Source organism: Pleurodeles waltl, chromosome 6 (assembly GCF_031143425.1).
Source record: "Pleurodeles waltl isolate 20211129_DDA chromosome 6, aPleWal1.hap1.20221129, whole genome shotgun sequence".
NCBI classification, from domain to species: Eukaryota; Metazoa; Chordata; class Amphibia; order Caudata; family Salamandridae; genus Pleurodeles; species Pleurodeles waltl.
Window position 1 is genome coordinate 1,556,037,425 of NC_090445.1, and position 21,645 is coordinate 1,556,059,069.

General features: G+C 44.5%; 1 protein-coding gene across 2 annotated transcripts in view; it reads right to left on the reverse strand.

Annotated features, from left to right (window-relative positions):
* Window positions 1–21,645, reverse strand: part of MTOR (mechanistic target of rapamycin kinase) — a 1,113,749-nt gene that overhangs the window by 319,354 nt on the left and 772,750 nt on the right. For both annotated transcript variants that reach the window (XM_069241238.1, XM_069241237.1), the window contains one exon: window positions 4,545–4,645. In XM_069241238.1, coding sequence (XP_069097339.1) covers window positions 4,545–4,645 — 101 coding nt within the window. The remainder of the gene's footprint in view (window positions 1–4,544; window positions 4,646–21,645) is intronic.

Consider the following 21,645-nt stretch of genomic DNA (forward strand, 5'->3'; position numbering starts at 1 on the left):
GAGCATATGCAATACTTTTATTCAAATTTGGATGTTGTGCTTTCTTTTGTGCCTGTGATTGAATTCCTGAACAAGCTAGCTATGGAGCATGATATAAAAATAGTTAGAGGATTCTTTGAGCCGACATTTACATTTGGAACTGCTTATGCACATCGCAATAATCTGACTTGCTTACTATCACCTGTAGAGAAAAGCTTTTTAGATCGCACTGATGATAGACGCAAAGCATTAAAAGAAAGATTAGAAAAAGGGTTAGAGAAGCGCACATATGCAAATGATTATGCTTACACCGCAATCAAAACGCAAGGCAAACTAGCTATATGTGCATTACATGTAGGTAGGCTTTGTATATATAGTCCGAAATCCGAGCAGCATAATTTGTTTGTGGGAACAAGTGAATGTAGATATGTGTTTCTGTTTCAGAGTAAATGGACATTTATGTTGAATGGACAAGATCCAGTGATCCCCGAGATCTATTATATTTTTGGACTTAATGCTTATTACCGTCTCCCTAAAGGATGGTCTGGGACATGTTATTTGGGAATAGTTTTCCCAAAGATTTACCAGATTGATGACTTAAAGCAAATACCTAAAACGTCTGAATTACAACATGCTAGACAAAAACGAGAATCAGTGGCTGCTGTCATTGGTGATATATTTGGAGCTATAATCCCTTCAGTAGGGGTTATCCTGAATTCTATGAAGATTCAAAAGTGGTCTACTATTGTGGATAACATGCTGACAAATTTTACACGGGCTATACTCCTGATGGATACTGAACTTGCTGCAGAAAGAGCTATGACTCTTCAAAATCGGCTTGCTTTAGACATTCTTTTAGCAAAGAGTGGAGGGGTCTGCAAGATGCTCAACAAGCGCCCTTGCTGCTCATTCATTCCGGACAAAAGTAAAAAGATTAGAAGTATGCTTACTAACCTAACTAGAGATAGTGCAGATTTGAAGGATTTGAAAGAACCTGGAGTTTGGGGGACATTTGGAAAGGGAATTGCACGAGTAGGGAGCTGGTTTACCAACATTTGGAATGGGGTACTTGCAAAAATACTAATGGGTCTATTAATTGTTCTGGCCTGTCTATTAGGATTATGGGGGCATGCAAAGTTAATGATAAAATTAAAAGAAATTGGACCAAAAGAACCAGGAGAAATGAAGAAAGTGAAAGAGAGAAAATGTTAAATTAAATTTGGAAGCGTTCACATAAGAGACAAGGGGGGTCATTACAACCCTGGCAGACGGTGTTAAAGCGGCGGTAAGACCACCAACAGGCTGGCGGTCTTTTTTTTTTTATTATGACCATGGCAGTTACCGCCATGGTCATCTGCCGCTTCTCCGTTCCGCCCGCTGGGCTGGAGACCTGGGTCTCCAGCCCGGCGACCGTGACAATACCGCCGCTGGTATTTTGACCCGGCTTACCGCCGTGGATTTCCAGCGGTGGGAACCGCCATGAAATCCATGGCGGTAAGCACTATCAGTGCCAGGGAAGGAGTTCCCTGGCACTGATAGGGGTTTCCCCCAACCCCCCACCCCAGCTCCCTCCCCTACACCCCACACCACCCCTGCCACCCCCCAAAGGTGGCAGGACCCCCCCTTCCCACCCGACCCCTGACATTACCTTACACATACACACCCGACACGCCCGCAGGCACCACCAACACACATACACGCACACCCACATGCCAACATCCACACACACAGTCAGACAAGCACAACCACATTCAAACATACACGCGCACATCCACACAGACATCCCTACAGACATACACGCACTCATTCCCAAAACACGCACCACCCCCGCAAGCATACACGCACTCACACACCCCCTCTACATACACCCACGCACACCCCCATGCACCCACACAACGACCCCCACCCCCCTCCCCTTACGATCGACTTACCTGTTCCGTCGATCCTTCAGGAGGGGACGGGAGCCGCTGGGCGGTGTTCTGTTGCCGTGGCGGTGGAGGTGGAGCAACCTTCACTTCCCCGCCACCCGTCACTATGGCTGTTGGCGGCTCTCAGTCGGAAAAATGACGTAGAGCTCCCAACAGTCATAATAGGCCAAGCGGAAAACCGCCACCACTGGAGGTCTTCAACACGGCGGTCCCTCAGCGGTCTTGTGAAAAGACCGCAGAGGTTGTAAAATGACCCCCAAGATGTTGAAATGCGCATTATGCGTAAAGTGAAACATTTAATTGAAAGGTTAAAGGGAAAGGTTTGTGTGATGACGAGCGTCATCAGAGGAGGGACTGAGAGAGCGTAGCTTACATAACCTATATTAAAATGAAATGCTTATATCAATGTGTGATGATGCTGCACAGAAAACAATAATAATAGCGATTTTACTGAAACGTGCACTCGAACTATGACCACGGAGATGTGGCCACCAATGTATACGCAAACTAATAATGATGAATAAAATGTTTATGTTACATTTAATTAAGCTTATATTAATTTTTGCATTACTGAATCTATACTGAAAATCCACATAGGCCTTAAATTAGCGTGAGTTGCAGATTAGCTGCCCAGCTCTCATATTAAACACACTTTTCTATTTTTCCAGTGTGCTGACTCGCAAAGGGCCATGACCCTGCAAATGTTCTTTTTCCTTCAACTTGGAAGACGAATGTAACCATACAAAACCAGTTCCCAAGCGCATATTCGGTGCCTTAGTCTAAAAGTTATGTTTAGATTGAAACAAATGTAGATTAATGTAATGTACAAGGTCACTTAGACCGATGGACAATGAATCTGCTGACCCAAAGGACGTGCCAAGGAGTGAAGTAACGCCGGATGTGCCACCTCCGAAGACGTCTATTATGAAGACCAATCAAAGAACTATGAATTAATGTGGAGTGACCATTGGGATTACCAAATGCTAAATTTGATAGGTTAAAGATAGTGGGGTATAGTAAATGTCCAATAGAATTTTGGGGGAATGTACTACGAAAAAGGGATAAAAACACAATTAGGTAGGGAATGCTATTGATTTTATCCAGAAACTCTGTCACTCTGTTTGATGACTTTGAGACTTATTAAAACCATCCTCACCCATAGACTGACCATTTACACTTTTCCTCCCTAAGAGGGAAGTCCCCTATGCCCTTTAGTTGAGCTTTGCCTGATGGCGTTTGACCGATGTCCTGAAGATGAAGACTGAACCTGTGCGCTGACCTAATCCTTGGAGGGTAATTATGACAATGCAATTTGTAATTTGTCTGTTTGCTTTTCCTTTCTAGGTACCAACTGCTTGTTTTGACAGAGACCATAGCTAGATGTTTTCCAAATTGGTGTTCTAAATTGTTTTGCATGAAGTCCAACATGCAAATGCTAATCAGTGGTTAGGTAGGGGTTTACCAAAGCTGACGCAAATAGACAAACGACTGACATTATGCTATGTTGAACGGACGTGTATTTGACACTCTGTTATATTCTGATCTATGTTTACGTTGTGTTATATTCTAATGTTTATGATTTTTGCCTTATTGAAATCTTACCAAAGTTGCCGTATCGTAACTATGCTTTTGTGTTTCTTGACTTTGAGATTGACGCACTTAATCTTAGATTGTAACTAATAGGGAATTAAATACATAAAATTCTATCAAAAGGTGTGGTTATTCATGGTTGTAAGGTCATGGTTGCATCGTTAATTTGATTAATGTCTTTGACCAAAGTGAAATGTATTGTTGTGATAAATATTGATGACATTGTTGATATATTGATTGACATATTGATCAGCTATCTCGTCCTACGGTGTCTCTCAACTGGGTCAAAAGGTTCATTGGCCTAAAACGAGTCCTAATGTGTAATAAATTAACATAAAAGGACGCGTTATCAGTTTACACCATTTCACGCATTCTGTGATGACAGTCTGCTTGTGTTTTACTGTGGGTCCCTTAGGATGGCATAATAAGTGCAACAGCTCATTTGTACCCTCTTTAGTACCTATGCCCTAGGTACCAGGGGTTTTATTAATTAAGGACTTACAGGAATGCTAAAATCCTCGCCAACTGGGTTACAATTGAATATTTCATTTTTAGGGGAAAGAACACCTACACTAGAACCTGGTTAGCAGGCTTCAGCGAAAAGCAGCATCCAGTAATTCAACTAGGGACAAAGCGTTGGGGGACATCTGCAAAGAGAAGTCCAGTTTCCTAGATCTGAGTGTAAATTTGAGACTGATATTGGAAATGTTGTGACTTGGGCTTTCTTTTCACTTGACAAGATGCCAACTTATTTACAATAGCCCAATTAGCATTGTTAAAAAGAGTTTCAATCGATCTAGTTCCTTTAAGTAGATAAGAGTTCCCTAATGTGAGAACAGGACACTCAAATATACTCCCATACTGATTATGTCTTTTTTTTAATGTGGCCTTACCGTGCACACAGCCTCTAACGGGCATTACACAGTAAGGTCAGTTGGAACATACTTTGTTTTAAGTACTCATTGCATGGCCCTCATTATACAGTATCACACCCTTGTAGCAATGAATCCACCATTCACTTAAGTATGTATTGCTGTGTCACTTTACCTGAGAGTGTCTTGTAAATTATTTCCCCGGGACAAAGAAATTGAGCGGAAGAAACCCTGAACGGCGGGGACAGTGTACATCAGAAGGGTCTTTGACAAATCCTGCAATAAAAATAAAAATTTAGTCACACACTGCATATTCATAAACAATCCTATGAAATGCAATGAGGAAATGAAGCCCGGAACCCACTTATTATTAATATAGAACCTATCATATATGCACTACTCACAATCATAACCTGTTATGCCTAAACGCTACAACTAACAAACCTCAAACCTCCAAAACAGTCACCCTTCACGGTATACAACAACAAACCCTTTTTACAGGTTTCCCGGTGCATATTCTATTTTTCTGCAAATTCATGATCACATGATCATAAAATGGCATCAGACTTGGTATGGAAATGTTTTCAATATCATCAAATGTGACCCAAGTAGCATCAGAATAGTTAGTCTGCACAGTACCACTGACATAACAAACAGAAAGGAGGTAGTGGCTCCATGATGGTACTGACTAGTACCAATCTATCCTGCTCAACAGAGGGCAGGCAAAAGGACAGATCTTGACAAAGTACAAAACTCAAGAACTAGATGAAAACTTTGGTGACGGTTAGTGGAAGAGAGATAATGCCACTGCAGGTACAAAGTATTTATGAGAAAAACATCACATTACGTAGCAACATTTTATTCAAATGATACTTCTTCCCACAGAGTTTGTACACCATGATAAACTCCCTTTGCAGTAATGCCAACATTCATAGGTCTGAGAAGATCAACAATGAACAGCTGCCCTTCACAAAACATAGTGTAGTCGGGCTCACTCAAAACAGACATTTCCAGTCTCACAGTACAACAGATAATCTCTGGTAAAAGTGGAGACTGAAGTGCTATAAATTCTGTGTACTATAAATTGTGTCTTATTGACGCCCGAAAAATCACACAAAGAGCGTTATGTGTCCTTGGCATGTAAATTCTAAAAGCACCTTGTGGGGTCCCTCCAAAAGAGACCGTTCACTATCATAAAATGGTGATACAGTATAGTAGTAGGCAGAAAATTATTTTGTGACAAATGATACCGTGAAGTGCATTTTGGTGCAAAATAAGGAATAATCATGAAGGAAGATAGTGAAAGGCAGGATAGCGCCTGGAGCATCCTAACTTTAAAAGCTGAATTGGTGGTTGTAGGCATGACAAAGAGACATCATGCACTTCACCCTAATTGGGAAATGGTTTACAATCTTAACAAATAGCTTAGTGCTGGAATGAATGCCCCCAGCGTGACATGGCAAACATCTACCAGTATGCCTTGTAAGCACTACTGGACTTATCCTCTGTTTTCCTTTCAGGTACTTCAACAATCATGTCAGCCCAGCTGAGCTGCTCCATGTCCTTTTGGCTATGTCTATAAGCTCTGACGGCAGATAGAAAACCCAAAGGGTACCCTCTATCTGAGAGAAGGTGGTTTACTAGCCCCTCAACTGAGGCTATGTGTTGACTAAAGGTGGTGGATGCAAGATTCCAATCCAAAGGCATAGACCTGTTGTAAGGAAATGCCTCCTTGGCCCTGACTTTTTGCCTTTTGCTGATGCCAGTTATGATTGAAAGTGTGCTGGGACCCTGCTAACCAGGCCCCAGCACCAGTGTTCTTTCCATAAACTGTACCTTTGCTTCCACAATTGGCACAGCCCTGGCACCCAGATAAGTCCGTTGTAAATGGTATCCCTGGCACCAAGAGCCCTGATGCCAGGGAAGGTCTCTAAGGGCTGCAGCATGTATTATGCCACCCTGGGGACCCCTCACTCAGCACATGCACACTGCCTCAAATGAGTAAGTCGACATGGCACTCCCCTCAGAGTGCCATGCCAACCTCACACTGCCTGTGGCATAGGTAAGTCACCCCTCTAGCAGGCCTTACAGCCCTAAGGCAGGGTGCACTATACCACAGGTGAGGGCATATGTGCATGAGCACTATTCCCCTCCAGTGTCTAAGCAAAACCTTAGACATTGTAAGTGCAGGGTAGCCATAAGAGTATATGGTCTGGGAGTATGTCAAATACGAACTCCACAGTTCCATGCGGCTACAGTGAAATCTGGGAAGTTTGGTATCAAACTTCTCAGCACAATAAATGCACACTGATGCCAGTGTGGAATTTATTGTAAAATACACCCAGAGGGCATCTTAGAGATGCCCCCTGAATACCAGTTCGACTCCTAGTGCTAAGTTGACCAGTTTCTGCCAGCCTGCCACAACCAGACGAGTTGCTGGCCCCATGGAGAGAGTGCCTTTGTCAGACTGTGGCCAGGAACAAAGCCTGTACTGGGTGAAGGTGCTTCTCACCTCCCCCTTCAGGAACTAAAACACCTGGTGGTGAGCCTCAAAGGCTCATGCCTTTTGTTACAGCACCCCAGGGCATCCCCTCCGGCCACTGCCCCCACTTTTGGCAGCAAGGCTGGAGGAGATAATGAGAAAAACAAGGAGTCACCACCCACCAGTCAGGACAGCCCCTAAGGTGTCCTGAGCTGAGGTGACCCCTGCCTTTAGAAATCCTCCATCTTGAGATTGGAGGATTCCCTCAATAGGATTAGGGATGTGCCCCCCTCCCCTGAGGGAGGAGGCACAAAGAGGGTGTAGCCACCCTCCAGGGCAGTAGCCATTGGCTACTGCTCTCCTGACCTAAACACACCCCCTAAATTCAGTATTTAGGGGCACCCTAGAACCCAGGCAATCAGATTCCTGCAACCTGAAACAAGAAGGAGGACTGCTGACCTGAAAGCCCTGCAGAGACGACAGAGACGACAACTGCTTTGGCCCCAGGCCTACCGGCCTGTCTCCCGACTCAAAGAAAACTACAACAGGGACGCATCCGACAGGGACCAGCGACCTCTGAAGCCTCAGAGGACTCCCCTGAAATCCAAAGGACCAAGAAACTCCAGAGAACAGCGGCACTGTTCACCTACAGCAACATTTTTGCAACTTTCTAACAACTTTCAAAGAACTCACTCTTCCCGCCGGAAGCATGAGACTTCACCCTCTGCACCCGACGCCCCCGGCTCGAGCTCCAAAGACCCAACAGTACAGGGAGGACTCCCAGGCAACTGCGATCTCATGAGTAACCCAACACGACCCCCCTGGACCACCACAGCGATGCGTGCAGAGAGAATCCAGAGGATCCCCCTGACCGTGACTGCCTGTAACAAGGAACCCAACGCCTGCACCAAGCACTGCACCCGAAGCCCCCAGGACCAGAAGGAACCGAACTTCAGTGCAGGAGTGACCACTAGGCGACCCTCTGCCTAGCCCAGTCAGTGGCTGGCCCAAGAGGCCCCCCTGTGCCCTGCCTGCACCGCTAGAGTGACCCCCGGGTCCCTCCACTGATTTATCACAAACCTGAAGCCTGCTTTGCACACTGCACCCAGCCACCCCTGTGACACTGAGGGTGTGTTTTGTGTGCCTACTTGGGTCCCCCCCCTCCCAGTGCTCTACAAAACCTCCCTGGTCTGCCCTCCGAGGACGCAGGTACTTACCTGCTGGTAGACTGGAACCGGAGCACCCCTGTTCTTCATAGGCGCCTATGAGTTTTGGGCCCCTCTTTGACCTCTGCACCTGACCGGCCCTGTGCTGCTGGTGTGGTAACCTTGGGTTGCCTTGAACCCCCAACGGTGGGCTGCCTATGACCAGGACCTTGAACTTGTAAGTGCCTTACTTACCTGAAAAACTAACCATTACTTACCTCCCCCGGGAATTGTTGATTTTTGCACTGTGTCCACTTTTAAAATAGCTTATTGCCATTTTAACTAAAACTGTGTATGTTACTGCTCTAATTCAAAGTTCCTAACTTACCTGTGTGGAGTACCTTGCGTTTTATGTATTTACATCAAATCTGGAACTTGTGGTTCTAAAAATAAATTAAGAAAATATATTTTTCTATATAAAAACTATTGGCCTGGAGTTAAGTCTTTGAGTGTGTGTTCCTCATTTATTGCCTGTGTGTGTACAACAAATGCTTAACACTACCCTCTGATAAGCCTACTGCTCGACCACACGACCACAAAACAGAGCATTAGAATTATCTAATGTTGCCACTATCTTACCTCTAAGGGGAACCCTTGGACTCTGTGCACACTATCTTTTAATGTGAGATTGTAAATTGAGAGCAAACTTCCATAAACCTGTCACCTATACCCCCTATATGGAGACTGCATGCCAGTTATCAAAGTGAAAGGTTTGGCAAGTACCCATCATGTCTGGAAAACGCATGAAACATGTATAAATGTGGGTGTAATAAGTGGAGTTCTGTCACCATGAGTGGTTAGCCTACTTTGCTTTTACCCAATCCTGTGCCCTCAGAGTACGTGCCTCGACCTCTCTTTAGTCCCAGAAGGCAGCCATTTCCACCCACCCCAATGTGGTGTCTGGTCCACCTCAATACCAGTTAAGTTCCAAACAGGTTGTAAGATTCATTATAAGAAACCAGACCTAGGTGATGGGACACCAGGGTTACTGTGGCCATCACCATGAGAACACCGCAGTGCACAAGTAAATTTACTGGGTGGGGTCCTACTTGTTTCGGTGACGAGTTGTTGGCCCACAACAATTTTTTATGAAGCCTTTTATTTTCAGCCTCTGGGTACTGGAAACTCTGCTGCTCCAGTGTGGTATCCAAGACAGAGCCAGTTTGAGAGTCCACTTGGCAGACATTTTACAGAAGACAAGCTCTCGCTGAAGAACAGGGGAGCCAAGGGCTTCAGGAGATCACATAGTAGATTCGAATTCTGCTGCATAGTACAGCATTGGCCATATTGCCACCATTATCAGAAATCTAGGGTGCTAAGATGATACAAAAGTGTTTTGGGCAGTAGCTCAACCCTAGCACCTATTATTTGGGCAATTTTGTTTCAATTATTCTAGTATAATTACCTTTTAATGCACTCCTTTTCTATTTCTACAATCAGTACTAACTGGCCACTGAAGTTATTGTCATTATTTTCTCGCAATGTACCTCAGTTTCTAACCCCTTCCACCTCCTAGGTAAACCACTGACTGCTCGACTCCACTGCCCTGTGAGAGCCAACTGCCCTAAAGGGAGTAACTTGATTATTCAATTGTAGTACATCAGTACTGTGACCACTGGATGCCAGGGCCAAACAACATGAACCGCGCAGGATACTGCCTAGTAATCAGCGCCTGCTCCAGAACCCCCAAAGCCTCATACTCTGCATTCTCCTCTATACTTCCAGTGTTGATAAGCTGGCTAAATACCCACCGCTGGAGCCAGTATTCTGTACAGTTTGGACATCTAGGAGACCATTTATATTAGAACTGGCTAGATGCATTGCCAGGGATATATTCTCTTCTAAAAGCTGCACTTTTACCTGGTGCTAATTGTGGACACTTTGACATTGTCACCAAAGTGCATGAGCAAAGGCTGGACTGCCCTGAGAGCAGAAGAGCTCCCCAACTACAGACTGACAAATATTTTTGAAGGACATTTAAAGAGAGCATGACAGACCAAAGTAATGAAGTAGAAGCCCCATTGTCTACTTCATCAATGATAAGCTTAAACCTTTCTAACTTGCCCAAAAATGTTTGAGTGGGTTTGTATCTGCCTTTCCCAATACTAGAGAGACCCAGATGGCTTGTACCTCACACTCTTGGTATCGAAAGAGGCTCAGCTGGCTCGACAGAGACACTGTTGTTTTAAGCTGCAGGTGGTCTTTTACCACATATATCAGTTTGCCGTAGGAACTGTTGCTAGTAAACCTCAATTGCCAGAGGCACTTCTCCCTGCTAAACTCAAAAATGTTTACCGCAATCGTTTGTTTTTAAGAGATTGATCCTGAAACTGTAGCGAATGCTGAGCAAGTACTGCAAAGGGACCTCATTTAAAAGGCTTCAAAACTTGTTAGTTGCTTAACTGGTCTCAGAACTGAACTGTTTCCCGACTGAAAACTAGGACATTTTACAGTATGGTGGTAGCTGACAGCAAATGGAAACCAAGCCTCACATATTTTAAAATCGCTCCACTGACCTGACTTAGGAGGTCCTTGTTGTTTTAGTGGTGGGTTTTTGGGGAAAAGAATGTTCAATATTCTTACTGCAAACACAGGAGCCGAGGTTTCCACTCACCGAAATGCACGCTGCTGAACCAAGAAGAGTCATAGACCAATGACAGAGAGGGCTAGACGCATTTTAGCACAGAACTGCATTGCATCTCTTTGTCTAGCACTTGGTCCCACTGACAGAAATTTGAAGAGGACTTAGCCTGACCTTTAGAACACTTCCTCCCTTCTCCCTGTACTTCAGCCTCCCATACATCATCTTCTGACATAACTCACAACACTCACAGTAGGAAGAATCTGGAAGACAAAGCACACAAATTGTGCCTTGGTCTTTACATGACTATTTTTGTAACGAAGGAGGGGTGTTTTACGAAGAGCTCCCAGGGGTTGATTGCAAGAAAGGTGATAAAGAATTTGCTCAGACTGAAAAAAGTTGAGATACCAGAAAAACGTGATGCCCAAAGACATGAGTGAGGCAAACAAATGCCTTCAAGGGTACGATTTTAAGTCAAATTCAAGCTGCAGGAGACACCATTGGGTGTGTGTTAAGAGATCCTTGCTCCACGGACAAACAATGAGCAGTTTAGCTAATCCTGAAGGGTATTATGGAAAAGTCTAAACTTCTGTTCATGAACATCCAAGAAAATCCCATGATGAGAATCTCCTATTCTACAGCTGCTATTTTCATCACCGTATACTCTAGTTACTCTTCTTTGAAGCAAGCTTGCTTCTATACTTTGGAATTTTTGGGACCTGTTTAATTACAGCCATGAGCTAGAATTCCCTGTGCATGGGTGAAGTTCTGTTATTTGTAAACATAGACATGTTCCATTCCATGCAGACATTTACAAGTTTCAATTATGCATTTGGACTCAAAGGGGCCTATTCAGAAACTACATTTTGTAATCTGTTTAGCAGTAGTACACTAGTTCAACTAAAATGCTACAAAACGTTACTCACAAACCTACAAGAGTAAATCTCCACCTCTCCTATTTTTTTCTACGGGGAAATACTCACACATGTAAGCTTGCTACTTAGTAGTAAATGTGGGCGGATCAGGGGGAGAGGCTGGAAAAAAGAGCATACTCACTACTACATGGTAGGGTCTTAAGGAGGAGTAAGGCAGGGTTTAGGGGCCATTAGGGAGAGGTTCAGGGAGGGACATGCACACACTGCACTCACCCATGAAAGGGTAATCCCACAGCTATTCACAAACTGCGCTTCTAAAATTACTACAGCCACAAATGGACCCAAAATACTAATAGATTACTCCAGCCCAGAGCAGGAGCAAGTCCAAAAGCATGCTTGGCCCACCACTGGTACTGCAACACCTTCTCATAGACAATAATGAAGGTAGGGACTTAAAATAAAACATCATATGAAACAATGTTAAATTCAATGAAATGACTTAAAAATGTAAAAATATAAATAGATATAATTTAAATTAAAAAATAAACAAATAAATCATATTTTAATATAAAAAATAGCTGAATACTTTTTACATTTTAAATTAATTTAACATTTAAATTTTAATAAAATATAATCAAAGTACATTGAATTTGATGAATTATATATATCATTTTAATTATTATTAACACATTTTGTTTACTTTAGGAGGGAATTTATTTTTTTATTTAAACATTAGAAGGATATTTTTATTTTAATATATTTAAATTAACGATTTAATCCAAAATTAATTTAAGTGTTGTATCTTTTTTATATAAAATTAATTTACGTTAACCTGCAGGGTGCCTGGGGCGAGCAGGTCTCGTCCTCGCACACGGTTCCCTTGTGCCGGGGACAAGACCAGCTCGTCCTGCACGCGGTCTCCCTCCCACACCCCCCAGTCAGGGATGGAAGGGGAATCGCTTCCCTTTCCACCCCCGACCCCCCGATTCCCCCTTCAGTGACGTCTGATGACAGCACGCGATCCTGTGCTGACCTCATAGGAGGTCACCTCCCATCGCGCTGGAAGCATGCTTCCAGCGCAATGCCGAAGAGAAATGCTCAGCATTTCTGTTCCGCTCGGCAGGAGGGGGCAGGCAGAGGCATGAAAGGAAATGGCTTTCCTTTCCTTTCATGTCTCTGAAAGCATTTCTGCTGCCTGATCACAATGTGATCGGGCAGCAGATATGCCCGCGAGACACCAGGGAATTTTTTATTTTCATACTTACATATAAGGGGAGCAGCCCCTTGGGCAAGAGCCGCTCCCCAGGAGGGCACAATATTTGTAGGCCTTTTCTGTCCCACCTGGGGGCTGATCGGCCTATTATAATTAGGTTGATCTGCCCCCGGGGGGCAGAAACCCCCTAGACACCAGGGATATATATTTCTTTTGTTTACTTATGCTTTTATGTATGGGGAGTGACCCCTTAGGCAAGGGTCGCTCCCTTGAGGGGCGAATTGTATTTAGGCCATTTCTGCCCCCTTTGGGGGCAGATTAGACTATTTTTATTAGGCCAATCTGCCCCCAAAGGGGGGCAGAAACCACTAGACACCAGGGATTTTTCTTTTTTTATACTTGCGCATAAGGGGAGCGGCCCCTTGGGCAAGGGCCGCTCCCCATGGGGGCAAAATATTTTTAGGCCTTTTCTGCCCCTCCTGGGGTTAGATCGGCCTATTATAATTAAGCCAATCTGCTCCCAGGGGGGCAGAAAACCCTAGACACCAGGGATGTATATTTTCTTTTTATTTGTTTTATGTTTTTATGTATGGGGAGCGACCCCTTAGGCAAGGGTCGCTCCCCTGGGGGACAAATTGTATTTAGGGTATTTCTGCCCCCCTTGGGGGCAGATCATCTTATTTTTATTAGGCCAATCTGCCCCCAAAGGGGGCCGAAACCACTAGACACAACGTATTTTTTTAAAATGTTTTTTAATACTTACGCATAAGGGGAGCGGCCCTTTGGGCAAGGGCTGCTCCCCTGGGTGGGGGCAAAATATTTTTAGGCCTTTTGGGGCAGATTGGCATATTTTAATTAGGCCGATCTGCCCCCGGGACCCTCTAGACACAAAGGATATATATATTTGTTTTATTTACTTGATATTTTTATGTATGAGGAGCGACCCCTTAGGCAAGGGTCGCTCCACTGTGGAACAAATTGTATTTATGCAATTTCTGCCCCCTTTTGGGGCAGATCGGCCTTACTTTATCAGGCCTAGCTGCCCCCAAGGGGGGTAGAAACCCCTAGGCACCAGGGATATATATTTTCTTTTTATTTATTTTATGTTTTTATGTATGGGGAGCGACCGCTTAGGCAAGGGTCGCTCCCCTGGGGGGCAAACTGTATTTAGCCCATTTCTGCCCCCCTTGGAGGCAGATTGTCCTATTTTTATTAGGCCAATCTGCCCCCAAAGGGGGCAGAAACCACTAGACACCAGGGATTTTTTTTAATACTTCTACATAAAGGGAGCGGCCCCTTGGGCAGGGGCTGCTCCCCAGGGGGGCAAAATATGTTTAGGCCTTTTCTGACCCCTCCTGGACACAGATTGGCCTATTTGGGGGCAGAAACCCCTAGACACCAGGGATATATATTTCTTTAATTTACTTTATGTTTTAATGTATGGGGAACAACCCCTTCGGCAAGGTTAGCTCCCCTGGGAGTCAAACTGTATTTATGCCATTTCTGCCCCCCTTGGTGGCAGATCAGCCTATTTCTAGTATGTGTGTGTATGTGTGTATTTTGTTTGGGGGGGGGCACCCCTTGCGCAAGGGTCGCTCCCCATGGGGCACATTACTGTTGGTCATATCTGCTCAGTTGAGGGCAGATCGGCCTATTTGTGGAAGGCCCATCTGCCCCCAAGGGGGGCAGAAAGCCCACCAGGGAAGATTTTTTTTTCAAAATAAGAGGGTGGGGGTATGGCCAATACCCCCACCCCAAATAAATGGGGCAGAGTTCTTCTGCCCACCGGTGGGCAGCTGGGGCAATTACCCCCAATCCACACCCTGGGGATGGCGGTGGGGGGCCAATTGGGGGGGTAGAAAGTCTACAAGATGCCAGGGAATAAAAAAAATATAGATATATAGTGTGGTGGTGGTGGTACTTACCAGTATGGGCATGGTTATGCCCCCAGCCCAACTAAGGGGGTAACAGTCTTTCAGCTCTCCCCCGCACCCTAAAACATCTTATCCGACAGAAAGAAAGAGGACATTTGATTATTTGGGGTTTTGGTTTTACATTTGGGCCATGAGAGCTTGGCTAACTCTCAAAATCGGCCCACTTGGAATGGTGAGGGTTGAACTTTTCGGATTTTGGGACGCTGCCATGTACAAAAATCCACAAGACCTAGACACATCTGAAAACTAAACATCTGGGTGAGTCAAGGGTGGTGTGCCTCGCATGCACCTCGCACCATTTTCTTACCCACAATACCCTGCAAGCCTCTAGCTTTGCTGGAAATCACACATTTTTCCCACATTTTTGTGATGGAACCTTCTGGAATCTGCAGGAATCCACAAAATTCCTACCACCAAGCATTGTCTCATCTGTACCGATAAAAATTCTGCCGCACTTGTCAGCCCCCCAATTTTTTTTTTCCAAACTGCCCTTTGTGACCCGCTTTGGTGCCCCTCAATTTCAACATGTTTTTGGTTCTTCGCTGTCACAGGCACTTGACCCACCTGCACAAGTGAGGTATCATTTTAACCGGGAGACTGAGGGGAACGTTGCGTGGTAGGAAATTTGTCCTGGTGCAGTGATCCCACACAGAAATGTGGCAAAAAATGTGATTTTTTTTTAAGCTAAATGTGAGGTTTGCTGAGGATTCTGAGTGGGAAAACATTGGGGGATCCAAGCAAGTCACACCTCCCTGGATTCCTTCAGGTGTCTAGTTTTCAGAAATGTTTGAGTTTGGTAGGTTTCCCTATACGGCTGCTGAGCCCAGGACCAAAAACACAGGTCCCCCACAAAAACAGGTAGTTTAGTATTTGACAATTTTGATGTGTCCACTTAGTGTTTTGGGGCATTTCCTTTTGCGGGCACTAGGCCTATCCACACAAATGAGGAACCATTTTTATCAGGAGTCTTGGGGGGACGCTGGGTGGAAGGAAATTTGTGGCTCCTCTCAGATTCCAGAACTTTCTCTCACCAAAATGTGAGGAAAAAGTGTTTTTTTTTGCCAAATGTTGTAGTTTGCTAAGGATTCTGGATAACAGAACCGGGTGAGAGCCCCCACAAGTCACCCCATCTTGGATTCCTTTCGGTGTCTAGTTTTTAAAAATGCACCGTTTTGGTATGTTTCCCTAGGTGCCAGCTGAGCTAGAGGCCAAAATCCACAGCTTGGCACTTTGCAAAAAACAGCTCTGTTTTCTTTGGGAAAATGGGATGTCCATGTTGTGTTTTGGGGCATTTCCTGTCACGGGCGCTAGGCCTACCCACACAAGTGAGGTACCATTTTTATCACAAGACTTGGGGAACGCTGGATGGAAGGAAATTTGTGGCTCCTCTCAGATTCCAGAACTTTCTGTCACTGAAATGTGAGGAAAAAGCATTTTTATGGCCAGATTTTAGGTTTGCAAAGGAGTCTGGGTAACAGAAACTGATGAAAGCCCCACAAGTCACCCCATTCTGGATTCCCCTAGGTGTCTGGTTTCAAAAACTGCACAGGTTTGGTAGGTTTCCCTAGGTGTCGGCTGAGCTAGAGGCCAAAATCTACAGCTAGGCACTTTACAAAAAACACGTCAGATTTCAATGTAAAAATGTGATGTGTCCATGTTGCGTTTCCTGTCGCGAGCATTAGGCCTACCCACACAAGTGAGGTACCATTTGCATTGGGAGACTTAGGGGAACACAGAATAGCAAAACAAGTGTTATTGCCCCTAGTCTTTTTCTACATTTTTTCCTTCCAAATGTAAGACAGTGTGTAAAAAAGACGTCTATTTGAGAAATACCATGTAATTCACATGCTAGTTATGGGCACCCCAGAATTCTGAGATGTGCAAATAACCATTGCTTCTCAACACCGTATCTTGTGGCCATTTTGTAAATGCAAGGGTTTTCTTGATACTTATTTTTCACTCTTTATATTTCAGCAAATGAATTGCTGTATACCCAGTATACAATGAAAACCCATTGCAAGGTGCAGCTCATTTATTGGCTCTGGATACCTAGGGTTCTTGATGAACCTACAAGCCCTGTATACCCCCGCAACCAAAAGCGTCCAGCAGACTTAATAACGGTATATTGCTTTAAAAAATCTGACATGGCAGGAGCAAGTTACAGAGTAAAAGGTGGAGAAAAGTGGCTGTTTTTTTCACCTCAATTCAATATTTTTTTTATTTCAGCTGTTATTTTCTGCATTACCCCTTGCTGAATTCAGAACGTTGTCTACTTTTCAGAAATGTTTAGCTTTCTGGGATCCAGCATTGGTTTCACACCCATATCTGTCACTAACTGGAATGAGGCTGAAGGCACAAAAAATAGTAAAAATGTGGTATGTCCCAGTAAAATTCCCAAATTGTGTTGAAAAATTGGGTTTTCTGATTCAAGTCTGTTTGTTCCTAAAAGATGGGAAGATGGTGATTTTAGCGCCACAAACCCTTTGTTGATGCCATTTTCTGGCAAAAAAACACAAGCCTTCTTCTGCAGCCCTTTTTTCCCATGTTTTTAAAAAACGAAATTTTCGCTGTATTTTGGCTAATTTCTTGGTCTCCTTCAGGGTAACCCACAAACTCTGGGTACCTCTAGAATCCCTAGGATGTTGGAGAAAAAGGACGCAAATTTGGCGTGGGTAGGTTATGTGGACAAAAAGTTATGAGGGCCTAAGCACAAACTGCCCCAACTAGCCAAAAAACGGCCTGCCACCTGAGGGGGAAAAGCCCTGGCAGCGCAGGGGTTAATATTCAAAACACAAATATTTAAAAAAAAAAAATAATTTTAGTTAATAAACTTTTTTTTACTTTTTCCTATACTTTACCATAGAGAGATTAGGGTCTGATTTATAATTTGGCAAATAGGTTACTGCGTCAAAAACTGTATCATCTACAGTTTTCAGATCCTATTTAGTTAATCAAACAACTTTATAAGTGCTTAAATCTGCCAATTTTACTATCATAGGGGATCTAAACATTCACTTTGATCAACTCAATGATACTGAGCTCATGAACTAATAACTGATTTGGCAGAATTACAGATGTGTCAGTTAGTGGGAGGTCCCACACACCTAGCAGGCCATCTTTTAGACCCCTTTTCCTCCACCACGGAATGAGAGTGGTCACCGGCTGGATGAAAAATAGCTGCCTCAAGCTCAATTTGAACAAGACAGAGATCATCATCGTTGGCCCCACTCCCTCTGCATGGGATGTCTCCTGGTGGCCAGCTGCCCTTGGAAGCTCCTCCCTACCCACCGACCATGCACGCCACCTGGGCATCATCTTGGACTCCACACTGTCCTTAACCCAAGTCAACACCGTCTAATCGTCTTGCTTCCACACTCTCTATCTCGTCCAGAAGATTTTCAAGTGGATCCCCACTGAGTCAAGAAGGATGGTCACCCACGCACTTGTCAGCAGCAATCTCGACTAAGACAATGCTCTATATGCCGGCATCGCAAAGAAGTTCCAAGCAAAACTGTAGAGAATCCAAAATGGAGAGGACAGACTCATCCTACACATACCCTGCCACAGACACATCTCCGCCCCACCTTAGAGACCTGCACTGGCTCCCCATCAAGAAGCGCATCACCATCAAGCTCCTGACACATGCCTACAAGTCTCTGCACAATATTGGACCAGCCTACCTCAAACACCGCCTGTCGTTCTACACCCTCACCAGACAACTCTGATCTTCTCAACTTGCTCTCGTTGCCACCCCTAGAATCAGGAAGAGCATAGTAGGAGGCAGATCCATTCCTACCTCGCAGTGCAGACCTGGAATACGCTAGCAATCCACTTCAGGCACGCCTCCTCGCAGAATCAGTTCCAGAAGGTCCTCAAGACTTGGCTCATCGACTGATCAGCACTCCTACAACAGCATCTTGAGACCCCAGAGGAGTGATAAGCAGAGCTGTACAAATACATCAGTTATGTTACAGAAGGACACACTCATTTTTGGAAGGCGTGGGGAAATTAGGTGATATCCCCAGAATCACAGGATGTTGAGCGACGCCGAGACTCAAGCCTGTTTCCCAAGCTCCAAGGTCGGCAGCTCTGGCTGTTACGCCACATCCTCTTCCCGAACCTCCATCACTTTCAGGTGGCCCCTCCGAGACCTATGGCTTGGACAGACGCCTCCCTCATCTCTATATCCCTTCAAGTAATAGGGCTTAAACCCACATCCATGTGCCCTTTTACTTCTAAAAGGCCATGGCATAAATTGAACATAACTGAATTTGGCCGATATATCTCATCCAATTCCACCCAGCAACATACAAATGAAGACTCTGCCTATATGAACGTGAAGGAATGAGTTACTTCGGCCCTTGTTAGTTTATTCCCTTCTGCCAGGTAAAGGTTAAGAGTAAGCCCTCTGCCCCTTGGTTCAATGAAACATTGATCATTGAGAAAAAGCTTTATAATGAATGTCAAGAGAAGTCTTTACCTTGGGCAGTCCTCAATGAAATGACCTCTTCTTGATTTACCCCCCTTCTCCGCTCTATGCACCTCAATGAAATTGGGCTCACGGGATCCTCTTAAACCCAATACTATCTATAAATTGCAGGAATTTGTTCGTCCCTACTTTCTTGAGGTAGTTTATCTTTCACTGTCCTTGGCCATGGTTCCCCGGGTGTGGAAGCAGGTCAAAGTTATCCCTTCCTGAAAAAGCCTTCCCTTGACCCTTCCAGCCCTGACAACTACTGCCCTATTTCTCTACTTCCTTTCTTAGCTAGGGTGGCAGACAAACATGTTAATATACGTTTAGCAGAGTTTTTAGAAGCCAGTGGCATTCTGGACATTTCCACAAATGGCTCTAGGTCCCATCATAGCTCAGAATCTGCCCTTCTGTCTGTCACTGAGACACTCTACAGAGTGGTGGATGAAGGCAGCTCTGTGGTCCCTATTCTATTAGATCGGAGTGCCACCTTCGACACCATCTCTTATAAGGTACTTTTACACAGTGGCAGCCACTCGTCAACAGGGGTTGTGGGGCGGAGAGGTATATTATAAAAAAAAAAAATAATGTTTAAAAACTTTACCTTTTATGTTAGGAGAGATGGTTCCGTCTCTCCTTCCTCCTTGGACTCCCAGAAGCACACAGGCTTCCAGACTCCTCTCTAATCATGACACTGCTGTCAACAGCATGACAGCAGTGTCATGATTGGTCTGAGCACCCTGCTTTGGCGCTCAGACAGGGAGTGAGGCCCTGTGCACTTTCTGCTCCTAGCTGTTCAATACAGCCGGATGGAGAAAGGTAAAGTGTGCATGACTGTTTGGCTGGCCCAACACGGCCGGCCAAAGCGTTATGCGCACTTATGTGCGCATAGCCCTCCTCCAGCCAACCTCGCCCCAACCATGCTCCAGAGGAAAAATAAAATGATAATAACTTTGCGTTATTATAATTTTATTTTTCCCTTTCCTTCACTGCATAAATCAGTAGGGTGACGCTCCTCCGCCTTACCCGAGGAGCCGCTGGAGCTTTTACAACACCTTCATGACACAGGAATTCAAGGCAAAGCGTTGCCTAGGTCAAATCCTTCCTTAGCCAGCACTCGTTTCAATTTGTTTCCCCTCCTTTGTTTCATCTCCCAGACCTTTGGAACATGGGGTTCCTCATGGCTTCCCTTTGAGCCCCATACTGTTAACTTGTATGTCAGTCCTCTGGCAGGGACAGTGAAACATCTTGGGTCTTGATTATCTCATACCTAGATGATATGCAACTTATCTTCCCTTTTTCTGCTGATTTCTCTAAGGACATTACCAAATTTCAGAGGTGTATGTTGTCAGTGACTAGTTGGATGGACGACAATTGCTTAAAACTGCATGTGAGTAACACAGTGATCCTACTATTTGGCAAACATACTCAGTCAATGGTACCATTTGTGGTGGCCAAGCTGAATTGGGCCCCACCCTCCAAATTTAAATCTGTGGTGGAAAATCTGGGCATATCACTGGACAATAAACTTGGTCTTGAGAAACAAGTAACCACTCTGGTGGGTACTTGTTTTGGTCTTCCAAGAAGACTGAAATCTATCATTGGCCTATTCCAACCACATATTCGCCAGTTGATTATTCCGTCTCTTATTCTATCTGTCTTGGTCTACTGTAATATACTCTATCTGGGTTGCAAGAAATCTATCTTAAAGAGGTTACAGTTGGTACAAAACATAGCAGCCAGATTGTTGTTTTCCCTCCCAAAGTTTAGCTCCGCCTCGGGTCTCCTTCGCAAACTCCACTGGCTTTCGGTATAATGGCGAATTCAATTTAAAGCCCTTAGCATGGCACATAGATTTTGAGAACACTCAAGGTGCTCCCATCCTGTTATGGAACCTTATCGCCTAACCAGGGCATTTTGTTTGGCTGATTTACTACTCTATTCCACAAGAAACGTGCCTGCGGCCGCTCTTTTTGAGTGTTAGCTCCAGCCCTCTGAAATAGTTTGCCTCTCGATCTAAGAAATATCCAGAATCACTGACTTTAGGAAAAAGCTCAAAACCTGGCTTTTCAGCAATTAAAAGGTTTTTCCCTTTAGCTACTCTTTTGATGTAGTACTTTAGTCCAGTGGTTAGCACTGTAAAGTCCCGTTGCTGGAGCAGCAATGCGCCTTATAACTTTATTTAACATACTATATCCCATCTGTTGTATTAAAATTGCATTCTGCTGCCACCCAGAGAATGGCATGTCTGTTTCTAAAATTGAGGACCCTGACTATCAGTTTGTGAGGGGGAGCACCAGGTGAATGGCTTGTACAGCATGGATCTTTGCACACTCTTCATGATAAAGCAGAGCAAGAGCTTACCCGCCAGCAGCTAAGAGGCAATCCACTACTCAATGAACTTCTGTGGATTGGCACCTTTACATCTTGGGAAAAGCTCACAAGCCACATGTTAAGTCTACTCTCTCTACCTTCTGTGTCTTTGGAATATTGCTTCAATGCCTTGGATGTAATA